The sequence below is a fragment of the Ochotona princeps genome, chromosome 2 (genome assembly GCF_030435755.1).
Source record: "Ochotona princeps isolate mOchPri1 chromosome 2, mOchPri1.hap1, whole genome shotgun sequence".
NCBI lineage: Eukaryota > Metazoa > Chordata > Mammalia > Lagomorpha > Ochotonidae > Ochotona > Ochotona princeps.
In genome coordinates, this window is record NC_080833.1 from 157,005,453 (window position 1) to 157,025,280 (window position 19,828).

The 19,828-nt window shown below is 51.8% G+C and overlaps 1 protein-coding gene across 1 annotated transcript in view; it reads left to right on the forward strand.

The window, feature by feature from the left end:
- The first annotated feature begins 16,890 nt into the window (after positions 1-16,890).
- The window catches only part of PTPRN2 (protein tyrosine phosphatase receptor type N2), a 1,038,500-nt gene continuing 1,035,562 nt past the window's right edge, over positions 16,891-19,828 (forward strand). The window contains exons 1-2 of the mRNA XM_058660653.1: positions 16,891-16,981; positions 17,025-17,186. Of these exons, the coding sequence (XP_058516636.1) occupies positions 17,060-17,186 (127 nt within the window). The 5' untranslated portion in view covers positions 16,891-16,981; positions 17,025-17,059. The remainder of the gene's footprint in view (positions 16,982-17,024; positions 17,187-19,828) is intronic.

Consider the following 19,828-nt stretch of genomic DNA (forward strand, 5'->3'; position numbering starts at 1 on the left):
TGCATGTGCCTTTGTACTACTGAGGTCCCTGAATGGGTTCAGCCGAGTCGTGGCCCTGGCCAAACATGGACATGTGGCTGCTGCACCTGCTCTGCACACTGCAGAGCATCCCTGCATCCCTGCCTGCTGCACACGGGCAGGACGATCCGTGAGCACATCTGTCGCTCAGACACATGTGTCCACCAGCACTACAAAAACAGCATGTCATGTCACCCAGAAAACTGTCCAAATGGGAATCCAACCTCCCACGCCCGCCACCCCACAGTGTATGAGGAGGAATGGAGGAGACGTGACATCCCCCAGAGTCCAGGTTCACCGTTGGAGTCAGGAGCCAATTGAAGTCAGGAGCCAAAGGCTTAAATCCTTGCCTTGAATGCCCCGGGATCCCATATGGGTGCTGGTTTGTGTTCAGGCCCACTCTTCATCCAGCTCCCTGCTTGTGGCCTGGGAAGGCAGTAAACCTTGGGCCAAAGCCTTGGGACCCTGCACCCGTGTGGGAGACCTGGAAGAAGCTCCTGGCTCCTGGCTTTGGATCACCTCAGCTCCAACTGTTGCAATCACTTGGAGAATGAACCGTTCGAAGTAGAACATTTTCTCTCTCTATCTCCTTCTCCCTGAAAATCTTTATTTCTAACAAAAATTATAGTAAACTTGTAAAAGAAAAATCTGCTGAATCCCCTACCTGAACAGCCACAGGCTGCCTTCTAGCTGTCCTTGCAAACAGGACGTGCTTTCCAGAAAACAAAGTAGCTGGTTTGCCTTGCAGCTCTGTTCCAAGTCCAGGGCTTCTCCTTGAGACAAACTCCCAACTTCAATAGCAGCAGAGGTTCCTCCCACCTTCTTCCAATTTTGTTACTCAGATGAGAAAAAAATGGGCTTAAGGGTCAAGCTTGCATAAGATCTCTGAACAAGATCACTGACCGTATTCCTCCATCAAGGACTTTCATAAGGGAAACTGGCCCTTCATCACCTGTGAGTAGGAAAGCGTGGGGGGCACGTCGCCTGGCAACCCCTGCTGAAGCTCCACTTGAGTGTCCTGTCGTAGTGTCTCCACCATCTGTGCAGGTGTCAGCCCAGTGGAAGAGGCAAATGATGTGCTGGGAAGGGAAACGTGCGAACATTGTGTTGACCTCATGAACCTGAGTGTCATGGGTACAGCCGGGGGTCTCTAGGCCACTGGGAAGCCCGGGAAAAGCACTGGACCAGAGGAAGAGGGGTTGACATGGGCAAGAGCTGCGTGACATGCTGATCAGTACTTTCCCTGTGAACAACTGGAGGCTTGCAGGTTTGATCTGTAAGGGGGAGGAAAACTGCTCAAGCATCTGGAGCAGGTGCAAGAAGTGGTCCAGGAGGCATCGAGGACTCCATGCTGCATGATCCATGGTGAAGCTTCTGACATCTCGGCTTCCACCAGCCTGAACTGACCCACAGCTGTCACTCAGCTCTGGAGAACACCTGAGCCAGCAGCCAGCACCTGGCACAGCCCACTCTCCTCCTGGCCAGTGTCATACGGACTATGTATCCTCACCTACCTCTTTTCACTCCGACTTATCTTCCCCTGCTCTCCGCCCCATTCTCACGGAGCTTCACCACCTTACCTGCCCTGTAGACATAGGAGCTGGATTATGGGTTTGGCAGATTGGTGCTAACTGGGCCCTGGCTGCACACCCTGCCTCAGAGATAAGTCTTGTGCCATGGGAGGGACTTCATGCAGGAGAGACCCAGGCTGTGGCCTTATCTCCCCGCTGGCGTGAGGACTTGGCACCAATCAGAAGCATGTACAGGTGCTTCTGCTTGTCTCGTGCCAGTCTGATCCCCCTGCAGCTGCCTGAGCTCTTTCCTGCCCCGATTGTCTCTTCGGCCCTGGGGCAGCCAGGCACCCCCAACCTCCTCTACCCTAATCTGGCCAGAGGATTTGTTTCTGGTCTGCTCAGGAAGGTGTGTGCTTTTGAAAACCATGACTTGTAAGAGGCTAGATGCAGTATTTTCAACAGAGAAGGCTAGGGCAAGCTCTGTGTTTTGACAGCAGGTGCCTGATTGTGGAAAGGTGATGGGGACACAGGGGGTGGTCGTTCCTTGTCTGAGGTTGAAGTGTAACCAGGAAGGAGCTGAGATGTCTCCTGGCTTCAGGCAGGGGAGCAGTTCCTCCAGGGCTGTTTTGCTAATCTGACAGTGTTCAGGGTAATGTGTTCTTGCCTCAGAGGAGGAACGGGCAGCATGTTCAAAGGCCTCGTGTCCCCTGGCTTCAGCCTGGCCCAGCCCTGACCATTGTGTCTAAGTGGGGAGAAAGCTGACAGAGAGAGAAGGAGGATCTCTCTCTCTCTGTCTCTCTCTAACTCTGGCTTTCAAATAAGTAAATAAATCTTGTCAAAAAATTAAAATTTTTATTATATTCATTTGAAGGGCAGAGCCAGAGAGAAAGAGAGAGAATGAGAGGTCTTGCATCTGCTGGTTCACTGCCCAAATAGCCACAAAGGCTGGGGCTATGCCAGGCTGAAGCCAGAAGCTGAGGACTTCTCCTGGGTTTCCCACATGGATTCAGGGTCCCGAGCACTTGGGCCATCTTCTGTTGCTTTTCCAGGTGCATTTGTAGGGAGCTGGGTGGGAAATGGAGCAGCCAGAACTTGAACTGGCACCCATATGGGATGCTGGAGCTGCAGGTGGTGGCTTTAATCATTTTATCACAATGCTGACTCTGGTAAAGACACACTTTTAATGGTTGATTAATTAAGTAATTTCTGAGAGGGAGAGAGAGCGTACTCCCATCCATCATCCATCCATTGCTCTACTCCACAAATACAAATGCCTGCGATAGTCATGACTGCTTACAGCTGATGCCAGGAGGCAAGAATTCAATGTTTGCTTCCCTTGTTGCTGGCAGGAAGTCAGTGACTCGAGCCCTCACCACTGTTCAGCAGAAAGGAGCTGAGGATGGAAATGAGTTCAGATACTCTTATCTGGCATGTGGGTATTTTGACCAGCATCTTATCTGGTAGACTTGATGCCCATATCCATGTTTATTTTATATTTAACAATATACAGGATGGATGCACTAAGTTGAAAATCATGTTGCTGTGGCTGGTGTTGTGGCACAGCAGGTTAACTGACTGGTACCTCCTGTGAGTAGCAGTTCAAGTCCTGGCTGCTCCACTTCCTACGCACCACCCAGGAAAGCAGCAAGTGCTTGAGCCCCTGCACACTCGTGGCAGCCATGGATGGAGTTCCAGGCTCATGCTTGGGCAGCCCTGCTGTTCTCAGCCATTTGAGGATTTAACCAGCAGGTGGAAGGGTCTTTATATCTCTCTTATAAACTCTTTCAAATAAAGAAATAAATAATGTGGAAAAAAAGAAAATTATAGTATTAGCAAATATTAACACTGAGATCCTTGCTATTCACCACAGGGTAGAGTATTCTAGTATTTTAGCAACTAAGGTTTCTTGTTTTTTTCTGCATACAGTCTAATTTTGACTTTTACACCTACATGATGGAGTATTGTGTAATCTTTACCTGAAATAAAACAGAACTGTAAATACTGATGCAAGATCTCCAAAACATGTGTTAAAGTGAAAAACAGCACATGCAGGTAATCCGTGGGACCGGTCCTGCGTGGTGTGCTGACTCTAGGGGGCCTGCGTCTCATGTTGGTGTGCCTGGCTCGGGGGACCAGCCCTGCGTGGTGTGTTGACTCTAGGGGGCCTGCGTCTCATGTTGGTGTGCCTGGCTCGGGGGACCGGCCCTGCGTGGTGTGCTGACTCTAGGGGGCCTGCGTCTCATGTTGGTGTGCCTGGCTCGAGTCCTGGTCCTTCCACTTCTCATTCAGCTTCTGGTTGATGTGCCTATGAAGATAGCAGATGACGGCCCAAGCACTGGGTTCCTGCTATCCATGTGGGATACCAGGGGAGTTCCTGGCTCCTGGCTTTTAGCCTGCCCAGCCTTGACAGTTGTAGGCATGTGGGGGAATGAACCAGAGAACAAGGAAAATTCTTTCTGTCACTATTACAAATAAATAAATAAATCTTAAAAAAAAATACAAGAGGTCCCGGTGTGGTAGCCTAGTGGCTAAAGGCCTTACCTTTTTATGTGCCAGGGTCCCATATGTGTGTTGTTTTATGTCCCGGTGGCCCCGCTTCCCATCCAGCTCCTGCTTGTGGCCTGGGAAAGCAATGGAGGGCGGCCCAATGCCTTGGTACCCTGCACACACGTGGGAAACCTGGAAGCAACTCCTGGCTCCTGGCTTTGGATCAGCTTAGCTCCAGCCATTGAGGCTACTTGGGGAGTGACTCAGCAGACAGAAGATCTTCCTGTTTTCCCTATTTTTTGTACCTGGATTTCCAATAAAAATAAATAAGTCTTTAAAAAATATGAAAGATATGACAAAACAGACATAGCAAATAGGCAAGTTTTAGCTAAATGGTAGAAAGTTAAACTTGTAATTGTTACTAAAGAATTATACTACTGTGATAAAAATGGGGGAAAATGATGGATCGGGAAAATGGGATGGGATGCAGGGGAGGTGGAGGGAGGAACCGTAAGACTTACAAAATTATGTCATGGAAAATAATGAATGAATAAATAAGACGTTAAAAATAAATGCAGGAAACAAACAGGAAAGTTTAGAGAGTCTGACCACGGACAAGAACCAGGAAAGACATCGTCCAAGGCAGAAAGCAGAGAGAGAGGTCTGTGTGAGCCACGGTGGTGGTTCTTGCTGGAGTTCCAGAAAAGCTGATGTCCTTCACATGTTGACCTTGTGTCCAGAAAAATCAGAGCATTCTCTTTTTCTATGTTCTCTGACCATTTTGGCAGCATTAACGGTTTGAATCATGTGAAATGACCAATAGTCCTTTTCCTTTTGATCTACAGTGACGACTTATTTACTTCTGTTCACCCACTGCATTTCCCTTTAACCTTCAGCTTTAGGTTAATGCCTTCGAATTCTTCAGTAGTCTTTGATGGACATAACATTAGAATTTTATAGGGTTCACCTTAATGAATATAATTGGGATTGACACTGCTGGTTGTTGATCCAGTATCCATTTACTTACCATCTGTAGTAGCAGAGGTGAATTCTTGTGTGGGGTAGAACATGGACAGTGAACAACTTCTCCCGCCATTTCTAGCCTTCTGTTAGCCAAGCTGAAGGCAGTCATTAGACTTGTAACGTGTATGGGAACCAAGTCAGAAACAGTCAAAGTCCTCTAAGTGGGGCCCCGGGCTGGCACCTTCCATCTCCCCTCCACATCCCCTCCTGCCTTGCAGTGGTCAGTACCCCTAATCACAAGGACATGCCAGCAGCACCTGTATGGAGGGACACTGGCAGGACCAGGGCCAGGGGTCCTGTGGAGCCACACAGCAGCCTCCAGCAGTCCACTTCTGGACTTCCAACTATAATAAAACCTGCTAATATGTCTGCTGGTCTGGAATTTTGCAGTTGCCATTCTTTTTAGTACTGTGGGTTTTTGTTGTTAGGACTGTGGGAATCCTCCACGTCCTAGTTTCCATGTCACCTCTGAATGCTGGATTCTGCGACACACTCTTTGGAATGTCCTGGTGTGGGTGAGCTTGGCTCCGGTGTAGTCGCTCACTAGTTGGGAGGCACGGACAAGATTTAGCAGCATTCTGAAGTCCACTGTTCTGATCTGTAAGCCTGTACAGTAATACTCATTGGGCACTGCAAGGGATCATGTACAAAGGACCTGCAATGTATGAGGATTAGCTAGTATTTCCCCCCTCCTTATTCCAGAGGATGTTTCTAAACATCTTTTTTACCCCGTAGCTGCATCATAAACACATGCCCACTGGTAATTTTCAGATGGTTTGGCAGCCAAAGGGGCAAGAGATGGTTTATTAAATGTTTCAAAGTAGGGACAGACAGTACATGACATTCAAACTGCGATTTGGTGTCCTCTCTATCCTTTTCCTAATGCTCTGTTGAGTCTCAAATACCACGTGCTAGGTGTTAGAGTCCTAAACAAGTGTAGAGCTGTGTCAGGGAGATCTGGCAAGGCTCACTACTGGAATTCTAACATTGGCTCGCGTCTGCCAACCTGAGGACCCTGAGGAAGTAGTGCTGTCGCATGTGATCAGAGAGCCTTGCCTCTCCAAAGCAGTTTCATTACCGAAGGCCTATTGGATTCCTGAGGCTGAAAGGCAAGTTGTAAATGAGGCTTTCTCATTGCCAATGAATGCAGCCAAAATAGAGTTGGCTTTGTGCAAACTCTGATTCTGAAATCCAGATGGAAACCCTAGGAGTTGCTGTGAAGGACAGTGGCCAGAGGAGATGGAAACTGGCCTGTCAGGACACCTTCAAGGCTACGAATGGTTGGCTCCTGATTTGGTCCTGTTTAGAGACAGAGACCTCATGAATTCATGTGGTGTGTGTTCCTGGTTTGGAGAATTTAGCTCTTCTCTGGTGACCAAACTTTGTTTCTTTGCATCTAGGTGCCCTATGGGTGGATCTGGGAGATAGGATGCTCCCTGCGGAGTTGTCTGATAGCTCAGGGAGAAACAGAGGATGGGGCATGATAAGCAGGTGAGCATTTCCCAAGTCCCTGGTTTGGGTTCTCTGTTGGAAGACCTATGTGTACCATGTGCTCTTCTAGAATATTCTGAGACTATACTGCAGACTATAAATGTCTTCTAGAACAGACTCATGAACCAGGCTTTTAAAAAATTATTTTATTTATTTGAAAGCCAGTCACAGAGGGGATGAGGAGAGAAAGGATGCTCCCCCATAGTTTCATGTTAATGGCAGAGAGTGAATTAGTGGCTGAAGAGAGATTAATGCCTGTTGTCTCAGTCTCATATCTTCTCTAACTTCTCGCTTGCTTTCTCTGACACGGATGTGAAGAGGCAAATACCAAAATGCCAAATGCTGCTGCCAGCCTCACCCTAATTCACACAACCAATCAGCAAACGTGAAGTTTGGGAGCTGCCAGAAATGCTGGCTTTGGGGATTTTTCTAAGAAGCAATAAATGGTGAATGTGGAAGGCGCTGGTAGGATGCTGGGCTTGGGATTTGAAGACTGATTCCATCACTTACTAGCTGTGGGACTTTGGGAAGGTTTAGATATGTTGGGCATGGTCTCCTCTTTTGCCAAATGGGAATCAGGAATGGCATCTAACCATTGTCATGTTGTCATAGTTGGCAGGCACCTAGTCAGTGCTTTACAGTGTAAGGCATTTTCTTTATTACTCATCACCCAAAACTGTTGATGACTAATAATTAGCTTTTGAGTCTGTCAACCAAGAAGTGTAAGGATCTTCTTGGGATCTGAAAGGCCCACAGGATCAAAGAAAAGACTTGGGATGGGGACCCAGGTCTCAAGCACGAAGGGGCACTCTCTCCTGGTACTGCTGGCAGCATCATCACTTCTTATATACTACACTTGCGACTGACATTCCTGGGTTAAGGCATCTGCATTACTTCTTCCCTTGAAACAGCAGCCCGTCTTATTGGAGAAGTGTTCAAGGAGAGAAGGCCCACTAGGAAGAATCGGAATACTATTGGCCTTATATGGGAGAGGGGCTGTGCTGACAACACCCCATACTAGCACTAACATATTTTTACCTCCACCACTAACACCTACTCCCACCTCCACTATTACAAACACAAAAGCTCTAGCACCCCGGTTACCATCACTTCCACCATTCTACCCCCACTTGCATCAATATCACTACCATCATCACCACCACAGTAGCTACCACTAACTCTATCAGCAGTATAATCACCACCATCCCCACTCCTGCCCCATATCTGTAATTATTACTAATGCTGCCATCTCCTTCATACTACCACCAGCACCACCACCAGCACCACCACCATCACCACCACCATCACTACCATAGTATCTATCGCTAATTCTATCACTACAATCACCACCCCCCCCTCTCCTGCCCCTACTTCCATAATTATTACTAACACCACCACCACCACCATCACCCCAGATGGACAGTGTGGAATTCCTGGCTTCCTTCCCTATTGCTTTGTAACTGGGAAAGTGCTGTTGACATGTTGTATAATATACTAACCCCAATTCTTCAGGACCTCAAGATTTAAGAACAATAATGGGGAGTGGGCTGCCTTCTTCCTACTCTAGGGTTACACGCTAGGGTTACCCAGTAACATTTGGGGGCAGCAATGTTTCCTGCGGGAAACACATGGAGCAGAGTCCACAGTGGGACAGGGCCTTATGAAATGGCTCCCCTGTGCTAAGCAACCCTTCTCTGTGGCAGTAAATACCTCAGGCTGGTACCTGTCAGGTAACCCAGGAGGTTTCTCCTCATGGGCTCGTCTCCCCTTTGCTTACAGACTGTAGATGAACCATTAGGTTACTCCCACCTGGTTTGGACTCCAACTTAGACACCTGGGAGCTGTTTACATGGTGAAAAATAGCCAATTACAAATCGCTAATCTGACAGTTTGCTTTAATCAGCAATTCCAATTTTATCACGATTGACTCAAACTCCTATATCATTAATAAGGACTAAAAATGTTTATCTGCAAGGAATGCTTTTGAGTGTGTTTGCTAGCACACATTCAGCCACGGAACATGCAAAAGCTTTCCTCACGGACCTCTCCATTTTCCCTAAGATCTCATCTGAAACTGGTCCTTTACTGAAGCTCACCTGGATCAGGTGGAAAGCCTGTGAGCATTTCCAAGTGAGAACATGAAACACTAAAAAAGCAAAGCCCAGACCTTCAACCTGAAGGAAGAAGACACAATGTAGGAACAACTGGTGCTGTCAGGTGAGATGCAAACCCTTAAAAATGCATGATCGAGTGTGGAGAAAAAGTACAGTATGTCTCTATGCCTCTAGACCCAAGATGGACTTCCCGTGAAACAGCTGAAAATATCCTGACAGTAGGATGCTGGACTGTATGACATTCTCTGTGCACTGCAGTAACAGCAAGATGGACTTATGACTGTTCATGAGGGACCACTCATTGTAACACTAGGGGAGAAATCAGTGCGTGTGCGGGGAGGGATTTTAAGGAGGGTGACAGGAAATCCCAGAGCCTATGGAACTATATCATAAAACAAATAAAAAATAACTAAAAAAATAAGAATTGTGATCAAGATTCAAATGGTGCTGGCCACGTCCTGCTGCAGCCAAGGCTCTCGGGCTCTCTCAGGCAATCTTCTGCAGCTGGAGGACTTTTTTGAAATCTTTTTTTTTAAAAGATTCATTTTATTTTTATTGGAAAGTCAGATATACAGAGAGGAGGAGAGAAAGAGAGGAAGATCTTCCATCTGTTGATTCACTCACTCCCCAAGCAGCTACAACAGCTGGAGCTGTGCCAATCTGAAGCCAGGAATAGCAGTGAGGAGCCAGGAGCTTCTTCCAGGTCTCCCATGCAGGTGCACGATCCCAAGGCTTTGGACTGTCCTCGACTGCTTTCCCAGGCCACAGGCAGGGAGCTGGATGGGAAGTGGGGCTGCCAGAATTAGAACTTGTGCCCATATGGGATCTTGGCTCATGAAAGGCGAGGACTTTAGCCTCTAAGCTACCACACTGCCCCCCCAAAAACAATAAACACAGAATCAAAGACCCCTTTGCCCCTATTACAAATATTTAAATGTCACATTGTTCTTGTAGACTCCAAGGTAATCCAGAGCACTGGTTCATATGAACAGTGAACACTTTGATCTCTCTCACCATTGAGCAATGTTAAAGACTGAAGAGCTGGTGCTCAGTGGACGGATGTGAGCCCTATGACTTCATCTAAGACACATTGCTAAAGCCTTCAGGTCTCTTCAGGCCAATGGGAGGCCATGGAGAGGGAACCTAGGCTCAAGCATTGAGAACATCCCTGACCCTGAAAATCTTGGAGTTATTCCTAGATCTGTAATTGCAAATGTAAAGGCAAATATTTTTATTGCATTAAAATTGTAAAACTGCACTGTTAGAGCCCCTGGCACACTAGGCTTATGTACCATAAGCATTAGAAAGTGCCAATAAGGGATTAAGTGATTTTAAAAGTAGAAAGGCAGAAAGTAGAAATATAGCTGGGAGATACTCCTCATCTAAAAAATTCAGAGAAGGGATGACATTGTGGCTTCACAGCTTAAGCCTCTGCCTATGACAGTGGCTCTCTATCAGCAGAGAGCCAGTTCAAGTCCTGGCGGCTCCACTTCTGATGCATAGTGCTGCCGGTGGGCCTGGAAAAGCAGTGGGAGAAGACCAAGCACTCGGGCCCTTGCACTCACGTGGGAGTCCCAGATGAATTTCCTGGCTTCTGGCTTCAACCTGGCCCATCCTTGGCTGTTGGCAGCCATCTAGGGAATAAAACAATGGACAGAAGACCTCTCTCTCTTTTTCTCTCTTTAACTCTGCTTTTCAAATGAATAAATTTTTTGCACTTTTAAAAAAATTGATTTTCAATGAGATTTAAACAGTTCAAAAGGATGTATGCCCAATGTGGACCACTTATAATGGTGGGAAGGATGGAGGATTTTAGGGCAAAGTGGATGATACTATTGATTCCAATTTTCTTTTTCTTCTTCCTGTATCTGGGATAAGAGGGAAGAGAAGGGGAGAAGCCACACCCAGCATGCAAACTGCATCAGTACCCGGGAATGGGGGACGGCCACCCAATGTCAACCCAGCTCTCTGATGTAGAGCATGCTCTGAAGGTGCTGCTCAAATGGTTTCCATAGTTCTGAAATGTTGATTTTGTTGCTTCAAGGGTGAGGAAATTCTTCTGAGGCCCATTGGCTGACATAGTCCACCCTAGAGTCTTCATTAGCTCAGATACTTGTTGTCAATGCTTGGCTGAAGTAGTTGTCCAATTTGTTCTGCCCTTCCTCCTCTGCTACGGTAACAGATGTCCTCTGCAGGCCCCAGTGGACCACCATGTCCTCCATGTGCATCTGGGCATGCCATCCCCTGCACCATCTAAGTCACTGAGGAGGCCCAGTTCTGACACATGCATTCTACGACGGTCAGAGCACAGATGCTGCAATTCTCCCCATAGTTGGAGTTCTGAGTCCAGCAGTTCATTTGGTGGGAGTGAGGGCATTTCAAAGAAACCTCATCTGAGATGACCCCAGGCCTGATTCCTGTGTGTGCTTGCCAGTATGGTTTCCAGCTCAGTCTGTTGCCCACTTCAGCCCATGTGCACACTGGTGGTTGCAGTTGCTGGGTCAGTTCTGTCTCCAGTCCCAGCTCCTATGCACAGCAATGGATGCTGCGCCCCAGCCCAACCCTGTCCACTACACACTCGGCCCTCATGAACACCAGTGGAAGCTGCAGCCCAGTTGGAGCAACCCCTAAAAGCCGCCACCAGACCTGCCCGCAGCCCTGGCTCCTGTGCATGCTGGTATGTGCAACAGACTGGTCTAGTCTGTCCCACATCTGATTTGGCTTTTGTACACACACCAATGGGTGCTGCAACCCAGCTCAGCCCAACTGACCCACATTCAATGCACACTTATGCTGGCAGGTGTTACTCCCTGTCCCGCCAGGTTCACCCCCAGCCCTGGTTCTCATATTCACCAGACTAGCTCATCAGAGAGGTGCCCACAATTTCCCTACTGAGTCCACTTCCAGTACTAGATCTTGCACTTTCCAGGTAATTCTTTAGTTGAGGCTTGACAGGACTTGCCCCAAGTCCTAGCTCTTGCCAGCTCATGATGCGACAAAGCCTGACCAGCCTGCATTTACTCTGGTCTTGCATGCTCCAGTGGATACAGTCATTTAGCCCAACCTGGCTCTCTTCCCACCCAATTCACATGCAGGGCAATGGGTGTTGTACCCTGCCAAGGCTTGACCTTCCCCTGCCCAAGTTTCCACGCTCACCAGTGGGAGCAGTGGCCCCCCTATTGGGCTCAAACCGCACCCTCCACCATGGGTTTATGTGTGCTGGTGGGTGCTGCAGCCCAGTCTGGCATGGCCCCCCTCACTTTGGCTCTGATGGCAAGTACTATAGGTGGTCCTGCCTGGCCTGCCCTGAATTCCAGCCTTTGCTGGAGGGTGCTGCAGCCTAGCCCAGCCCCAGCAGCCCCTAGTTCCAGTCCTAATGTGAACTGCCTGGTGTTGAGGCAAAACCTGGCCTGTCCTCAGACCTGACCTACAAGTATTCTAGTGGCTACTGTAATCTGGTCTGGTCTGGGCTGCTTGCAGTCTTGATTCCTATGCTCACCTGCAGGTACTGAATCCTGACAGAGGAATTCTCCAAACTCCTCTACCAGGTCATCTCCCAGTGACAGATCTTGTGTACACTGGTGGGTATCTAGCCCAGCCTGATTTCGGCCACCTCTTAACCTGGCAGGTACAGCGACTGTGCCCGACTGGGCCACACCCATTCTGGTTCTTACTGTTGGATGTTACTGCCCAGCCCTGCCTGGTCTACCCCCAGACCCAGCTTTTTTTCTGTTACCATTTTTCAGCAGGAGCTGAGACTTAGCCCAGCCTATCCTACACTCATCCTGGCTCTTGCGAGCACCAGTGGGTGCTGGAGCCCCGCCAGTCTGGTACACCACAGACCTAGTCCACATCCATGCCAAGGTACACTGCAGCCACATCCATTTCAGTTCACTACCCCTATTCCAGCTCTTGGGCTCACCAGTTGGGGGCATCCCTTTAGCTTCCTGACCAGGCCTGCTCCCAGGCACAGACTTTGCACATGCTGGGGGCTGCTCTGACTCAGCCCGGCATTGCCCATCGCCCTTCTTGGTCTTTGCCATCACTTGTTGCAGCCTGGCCTGGCCCAGCCTGCTCCCAGTCCCAATTCTTGTTGGTGGGTGCTACAGCCTAGCCCTGCCCAGTCTGCCCCCATCCCTGGTTCATGCAAACCAGTAGGTGTGATAGCCTACCACAGCATGGCCTGCACTGCATTCTGGCTCCTGCCCATGCCAGGGTGCTAAGGATTGGCCTGATCCTGACCAGGCTGTTCATAGTCCCTCCATTCCCCACCCCAGAAGCAACCCACATACTTGCTGATAAGTGGAGAAGCCCTGCCTAGTCGGACTAACACCCTGGTGACTCACGTGCTCACCAGGGGAGTTTGCAAGTTCCCTTACCAGGCCCACTCCCAGACCTGGCACATGTGCCAACAGATGCTAAGTCCTTGCCCAGCATGGTCTGCCCCCTCTGTGTCAGCCTTTGTGTGTGCTGGTGGCCCCACACCCCAGTCAGCCTCACACCCTCGTCCTGGATGTGCCTTTGGATGCTGTAGCCTTGGGTCCAGCCTGGCCTGGCAGGAATGAGATTAGGGAGGGGGAGAGGGAAGCCACATCTGGGCCCGGTACAAAAAGTGTTGAAACCCATGCATAATATATATATTTTTTATAACAGTTTCCACGAATTTGCAGAAGACCTCTCACATATGTAGCTGAGTATAACTTTCAATGATCTCATTCACACACACACACGCACATTCACACACATGTACACACATACCCCTCTGTGTTTTGAATCCAACAACGAGGACCTAGAGGCGATCACCTATTTTCATGTAAGAAATCTCAGCTCATTTGGACGGAGTTCTGGGATCCAGCCTTGTTCCCGTGTAACATTTATTCCCTGTGTTCACACATCCATCTCTTTGCCCTTAGTGTCATAAACTTATCCTGGCCCAGGGTTGATAATGCTGTGGTCAGAATCGGAGCTAAGTCTTTCAGTCATTCACCAAGACAGTGAACACACAGGGAAAGAAGAGAGGCACCATGCCCTTCAGGCCCTTTAGAAAACATGGAGTCCTTCCTTTGGCCACATACATCACATCTCAAGACGGGCAATACTGCAGACATCGTGGGAATGGGTGTTTTTAAAAAAAGATCCATTCCCTCTTCCAGACCGGAAGAGTCTGCCATGTTACCCAACATGCTGTTGGCACTGTTGTCAACAAACTAGTCGGGGCAAGATCCTGGCCAAGAGAATGAATGTGCACGGCTTCTGGAACCCATTCCCCAGGTCTTTATGGCTAATCAGTGTATTAACTAACTAAATTGCAGGCCTCTGGACTGCTACCAAAAATATATATGTGCTAAGCATGTACATTGTCTGAGGCCAGCATGCCTTCTGCCTCTTCCTGTTCATTTGGCTCTTGGTGATCTCTAGCAATCCCTTTCCCCTCACTCCAACTTGGCCTGGACGCAGTTCCCTGTGACTCAGGGCCCTGGGGGTGAAACAGAACTTTGTTCAGGAAACTACTATTATGCAGTAAGTCAAACAGTGGAAGTACAAATAATCCCTTCCTGCCTGAAACCTGTTTAACAGTAAATAAGGCTTAAGATCGAGACTAAGAGACACCTCGGCCCCAAAATCAACAATGCTCCCGGATGCAGGTACGGTGTGGCAGCGGGTGTGGCTACCCTGGGTTCTTCCACCTCCACTGTAAGTGCCAGCAGAGGGATTTGACAGGCAGCGGGAGCCTCGGGCCTCAAGCCGCCGCAGGGACAGTTGGGCTCTGGTTCTTTGAAAGCTGGCTCTTGTGCAGTGTAAACACATGACCCTCATTCAGGCAGAGTGCTTGGTTCTCGGGCCTGTGCCTCTGTGCCGCAGAAACACAGCTAAGGCTGTCTGATAGCAGGTGCCTTGGCCTTATTCTCAAGCTTCGGAATCAGCACCCGGTCTTGAGGATACCTAGTGTTTTTTGTTTGTTTTTTCCTTTTCCTGTCACTGATTGCATCGTCAACAGCCTGTGAGGATCCATCTACTCCTCCAAGCCCACCGCGTCCTTTTCCACAGCACCCTAGCGTCCTCCACTTGGACCTCTTGCACCAGCAGAGCTCATCATGGCATGAGCCGGAACTCCCCAGTGGAGCCGAGCCACGACTGTCTCTGGAAACCCATCCCTGTGTGGTTATGCAAGTGAATCATCTCATTGGTGAATTCTGCTCAAGGCAACAGAACATCGCTGTGTCAACCTAGAATCCAGGCTACTAAAAAGAAAGATGATTAAGCCAAGAAACCCTGGGTCATTGCTGAGGCGTAGGAGGCTAAGCCTCCTCCCAGATGGACAACAGCAGCTCCTGCCCAGGTTGTTCCACTTTCAATCTAGCTTCCTGCTTATGGCCTGGAAAAGCAGCCAAGGATGGCTCATGTCCTTGGGTCCCTACACCAACATGGGAGACCTGCAGGAAGCTCCTGGCTCCTGCTTTTGGACTGGCCCAGTTCTGGCCATTGTGGCCATTTGGGGAGTGAAGCAGTGGATAGAATGTCTTCCTCTCTCTCTCTTCTTTATAACTCTACCTTTCAAATAAAATAAATTAAACATTTAAAGAGAGAGATAGCAGAGAGAGGGACAGAGAGCGCAGAGAGCTTGAGTGTACTGCAGCATATTAGCCCGTCTTTTTCCTAACTACTTGGTCACACTGGTTACAGAGCAGGCCTAATCTCACAGGAGACTTGGCTGCATGGCACCAGCTATGACCCCCCATGCTGCTGTACCCCAGTAAAGGTCCTTTCTCAAAGAGGAGGGGCAGGGATATCCTTGGTGCTATTTGGTAAGGCTCCCTGCCCACTGGGAGGAGGCACTGTGGGGAGGAGGAGGCAAGCAGAGGAGGCATTTTTGAGAAGAGTGCAGTGTACAGCCACCCAGCAACAAGGCCAGTGTGGGAGCTACAGGAGAGTTTGGAGACAGCCAGGCCCAAGATCCAGGTCTAACTTAAAGTTTTGCTGGGCCTCTGACATGGACCTCCCTGACTGCCATCTCGAGCCCCAACCAGAGGCTATGCAAAGCCAGCTGATGACCAGGGCCAGGCATGGAGGAGCAACTTGGCAGAGCCAGAGACCACCTGGCAGGAAAGGCTGCTGAAATCAGGAGGGGAACTGGAGGGCTTGGGGGCTGGAGGCCCCCAGGGGCGAGGATGCAGGAGGAAGGTGGCCTGGTGATTGGCTGTGAGGGTGGCAGGAGTGACCATGTACACTTCTGGGCACGGAGTGCTCTTCTGATGCCTGAAAGCTATGCCCACTGAACCACATCTGAGTCCTAGGTCTGCTGAAAATAGAAGAGTCTTCCAGGACCCCAGCTAGCATCACCTGGCCAGTGGCCGGTCCAGGCAGAGCCGGGTCTGACATCCTGACCTGGCTAACAGGGCTCAGGGCACTCCCCAGGGATTTGCAAGTGTCCAGTGTTCAAGTCCTGGCCCAGCACTCCAAGGACTGGCTTCCGCTGCTCCTTTGTTTCCAGTCTGAGGACCCTATTTGGTGTCCCCCCACCCCAACCTTTCTTTTCCGTGTGCGCTCTGGTTCAGGTCCCCTTCCTTGAACTGAGCCACCACGCAGCATGTGCCCTTAGCGAAGTTCTCACTGTGACTGTACCGGGCCAGGTGTGACCAGTTAAATTTACATGTACTGGCGGACAGTAGGAATTTGGTTCTTCAGTCACACTGCCGGCTCCCACAGCCCTGCGGGATTGTAGGCACCGTGAGATTGCGCGAGTAACCGTTCCTGAGGGCCAGGACAGAAAGGATCCTGCACGGACAGGTCTCTCTGTCCACGGCCAAGATAGGACTCGGGGGACGGAGCAAGGTATCACCGTCCACCTGCCCTATGGGAGCTCTGCGCCCCCAAGTGGAGGCAAGTGCTGGAGTAGGCGTGGGGTGGCAGTGGGCCCCACCCGGGTGCTCCGGAGGAAGCGGGGAGCAGAGAGGGGCAGGTGGGTGGGGCTCGGAGCCGGGTAGGGAAGGTGGCGCTAGTGGGGTGAGAGCGAGGGCCCACCAGGGTTTTCTTGGGGTGCCTTTGGCGCCCGCACGTGGCCACGGGGAGGCGACGGGCGAGCAAGGGGTGGCAGGGTCCGGGGCGCAGCGTCAGGGTTAGGGGACCCAGAAGGGCGCCGGGCCGCGGACGGCTGGGGGCGTGCCCGGCGGACGGAGGCGCGTCAGGAGGCGTGGTCATCCGGCGGGCAGGGGCGTGTCCTGGGCGGGGCCGGGCGGCGCTGTCCGGTGCTGAAGCCCGGCCTGGCGCCGCCGCAGGAAGGCTGAGAGGCGCGGCGGGAGGAGCTGGTGGCGCCGCCTGGCTCGCCTTGGGCTCCCTCTGCTCCCGCTGCCCCGCTGCCCCGCTGCCCCGCGGCGCGGCCATGGACTGAGCGCCGCTGGACGGGCCGCGGGGATGGGGCTGCCGCTCCTGCCGCCGCCGCTGTGGCTGCTGCTGCTGCTGCTGCTGCTGCCGCTGCCGCCGCGCGCCCTGCCCGCCGCCTCCGCCCCTCGAGGCCGGCAGCAGCTCCCGGGGCGCCTCGGTGAGTGAGTGAGGGGCGCGCGGCGAGTGGATGGGGGAGGCGCGGGGGCCTCCAGCGGCAGGCGGCGGGTGGTGCGCCCCTAGCCGGCTCTCGGGTCCCTGCCTCAGTTTCCTGCCTTCCTCTGGTACTGGGGCCACCGGCGCTCGTAGCGCCCCGCCACGCGGTCCCTTCCACGCGAGGCCTCGGCCGGCCGCGGCCAGCCCTCAGTGCGGGCTGAAGGGAACGCGGCCCGTGCGCCCGGGCGTGGGCGCGCCCCCCGCGCGTGTTCGCGCCGCGTGCGCCGCCAGGAAGGCCTGGCCTGCTGCGCCCCGGGCCCGGCCCCGCCGGCTCCCGCCGCGCCTCGGCTGCCGCCCTCCTCTCGCCGACACGGGCTCCTCTGCCCAGCGCCTTGGAAAGCACTCGGAAGGACGCCGCGGAGAAGGAAGGCGGCGCTCCCTGGAGCAGGGGGAGGGCGGGGAGCTAGAACTAGCGTCCTAGCCGAGATGGCATCTCCCTCCGTGCTAATCCTATTTGTTAAGGAGATTTGCCATAAAGCCAGTGCTTCCAGGCGGCTTCCGCGGCCGGATTACCACTCGGAACAGATCAGAATAAGTCGGAGTGAGAGGAGAGAGTGCAGCTAGAGGTCCGAGGCGGGGGGTAAGGGGTGGGGGGAGAAGGATCCGCTCTCAAGTCCAGTCTCCTGCCTGCCTGGCCCCGCCTCGGCGCCTTCTGCTCCCAGCTCGCTCCTTCTTGCCTCCAGACCCACGGGCCCCAGTGGCGCTTTATCCCTCAAAACGCCAAACAAACCCTGCGGGGAACGAGGAGGCCTGACACAGGTCCCCGTTCCCTCTCCACTCCTTGCTTCCTGGTGCGCTGGCTTTGCTGTCGCCTGCACGCACCGCCCTGGTTGCTTCGGTGGTGGGGAGGGACATCGCAGGAAACTGGAGAGGAGGTGCAGCTGGGGACGTTGTGTGCCCACCCTCACATCCCTGTGTTAAACTCAGCCCCCACCCCTCATTCCATACTGAGCACCAGGTTCTGACTCACTCGCGTGAGTCCTGCTTGAGGGGAGGGCGACCCTCACCTCCTGGTACCTGCTTCCAGGTGGCCAAGAAGGCTGAGTTTGTGCCTGTCTCTAGCTGGGGTTGTACTGCTTCCTCCTGCTAGCTGGAGCTGGCCTGTCACATGGTGGAATAGCTGTCTGCTTGACTGGCCACATGCTAGGGGCAGGACACGCGGGCCTACTGGGTGACCCGGTGTGAGCTGGAGGCTGGTTTGCAACGGCTGTCATGGTCATTGTTATTGACGGGTTCGGAACATGGTGCCCAGATCACCAGAAAGGCTGAAGGGGGTGTGGAAAGTCCGAAGATGAAAATGCTTGAAAGGAAAGGGAATTGCCAGGCAGTGCTACCTGATGCCACTAAGTAACTGTGGCTACAAGCAGAGTCAAATCACATCATTAAGAGGCGCTGTGTTCCCTCCCTTCAGCTCTGAGAACGGGCCTGGGGGAGACTTCACAGTCATAGTCATCTTAGGGGCGGCATCAAGGTCTCAGTAAGCGTGTGCAAAGTGAGGTGTAGGTGTGACAATGCCGCTGTGGGACCCTGCTTGTGGGACCCTGCCTGTACCCTGTCCCCTCCACCCACGCTTCCATCTGTCCCCACACTCTCCCTTTTCTAAAAGGAAGTAAAAGGGGAAGCAGGTTCCCCCACAGAAGGCAGATGCTGCTTTTCCTCTGCTGCTGCCTGGGTCTTGTTTGAAAAGAGAGTTCTCCCAAACACTCGCCAGGAGGTGTGCCTGAAGATGTATCTGTTGGCCTGAACTCCGGCCTCGGCTTGTGGCGTTTGCAGCCCATTGATTTGACGGTGCATATCCATCGTCAGGCTGAGGCCTGCAGAACACATGGTTCAGGAAAGCCCGAAGTGTTTACTCCTCTGTTACACCAAAAAACGGTGTTGGTTGGATCCAGGGATGAGGTCACTGGGGGCTAAGGACTGGTTCTTTTGGAGTAGGCGTGTGCCAGGCTGTGCTTTGCATACGGCCCATGTAAGAGTTTTTGATGAAACCCTGGGTCAACCCCGAGTGCCTGCGTTTATTCTCACAGTTGCGAGCCGTGCTCGGGCACACTGACTGCTTTCCAGGTTGGCTATTGGCAGCATCGCAGAGCCAGTGGACACCCCCGCTGCTTCTTGTCCCTTAATAAGGACACTCCTTCCCCTTAATCAGGTTAGCTTCCTGCCCTCCGACCACTCATTTGGCCCGCTTCTCCCAACATTAACTACCTAAGAGACCGAGGAACATGGTATGAAGACCACGGCTGCGTGAGGTGGGGTGATCCCGGGGCAGCTTTAATGGTTCTCTTCTCTCAGCTGCCGCCCCCTTGGCCTGCTGCTGTTGTGCGGGGATAGCGTCTGGTCCAGGCTGTCAGTACCTTTTCCTTAGGTCTAACCTGAATGTGAGCCCTTTGTGAGTGCTGATCTGTGAAGCTGCTGGGGCAGCCCTCCTGTTGAAGGGGTAGGTAGATAAAAGACCGCTCGCCCCCACCCCGCACGCCCCATTTGCTAAAAAAGCAGGAATTTCATTTGTAGAGGGTGGGTTCAACCTTTCAGGCAGTTTTTACACAAGAGAGTTTGGATTCAAACCTAGCCGTTGTGCCTGCTGGG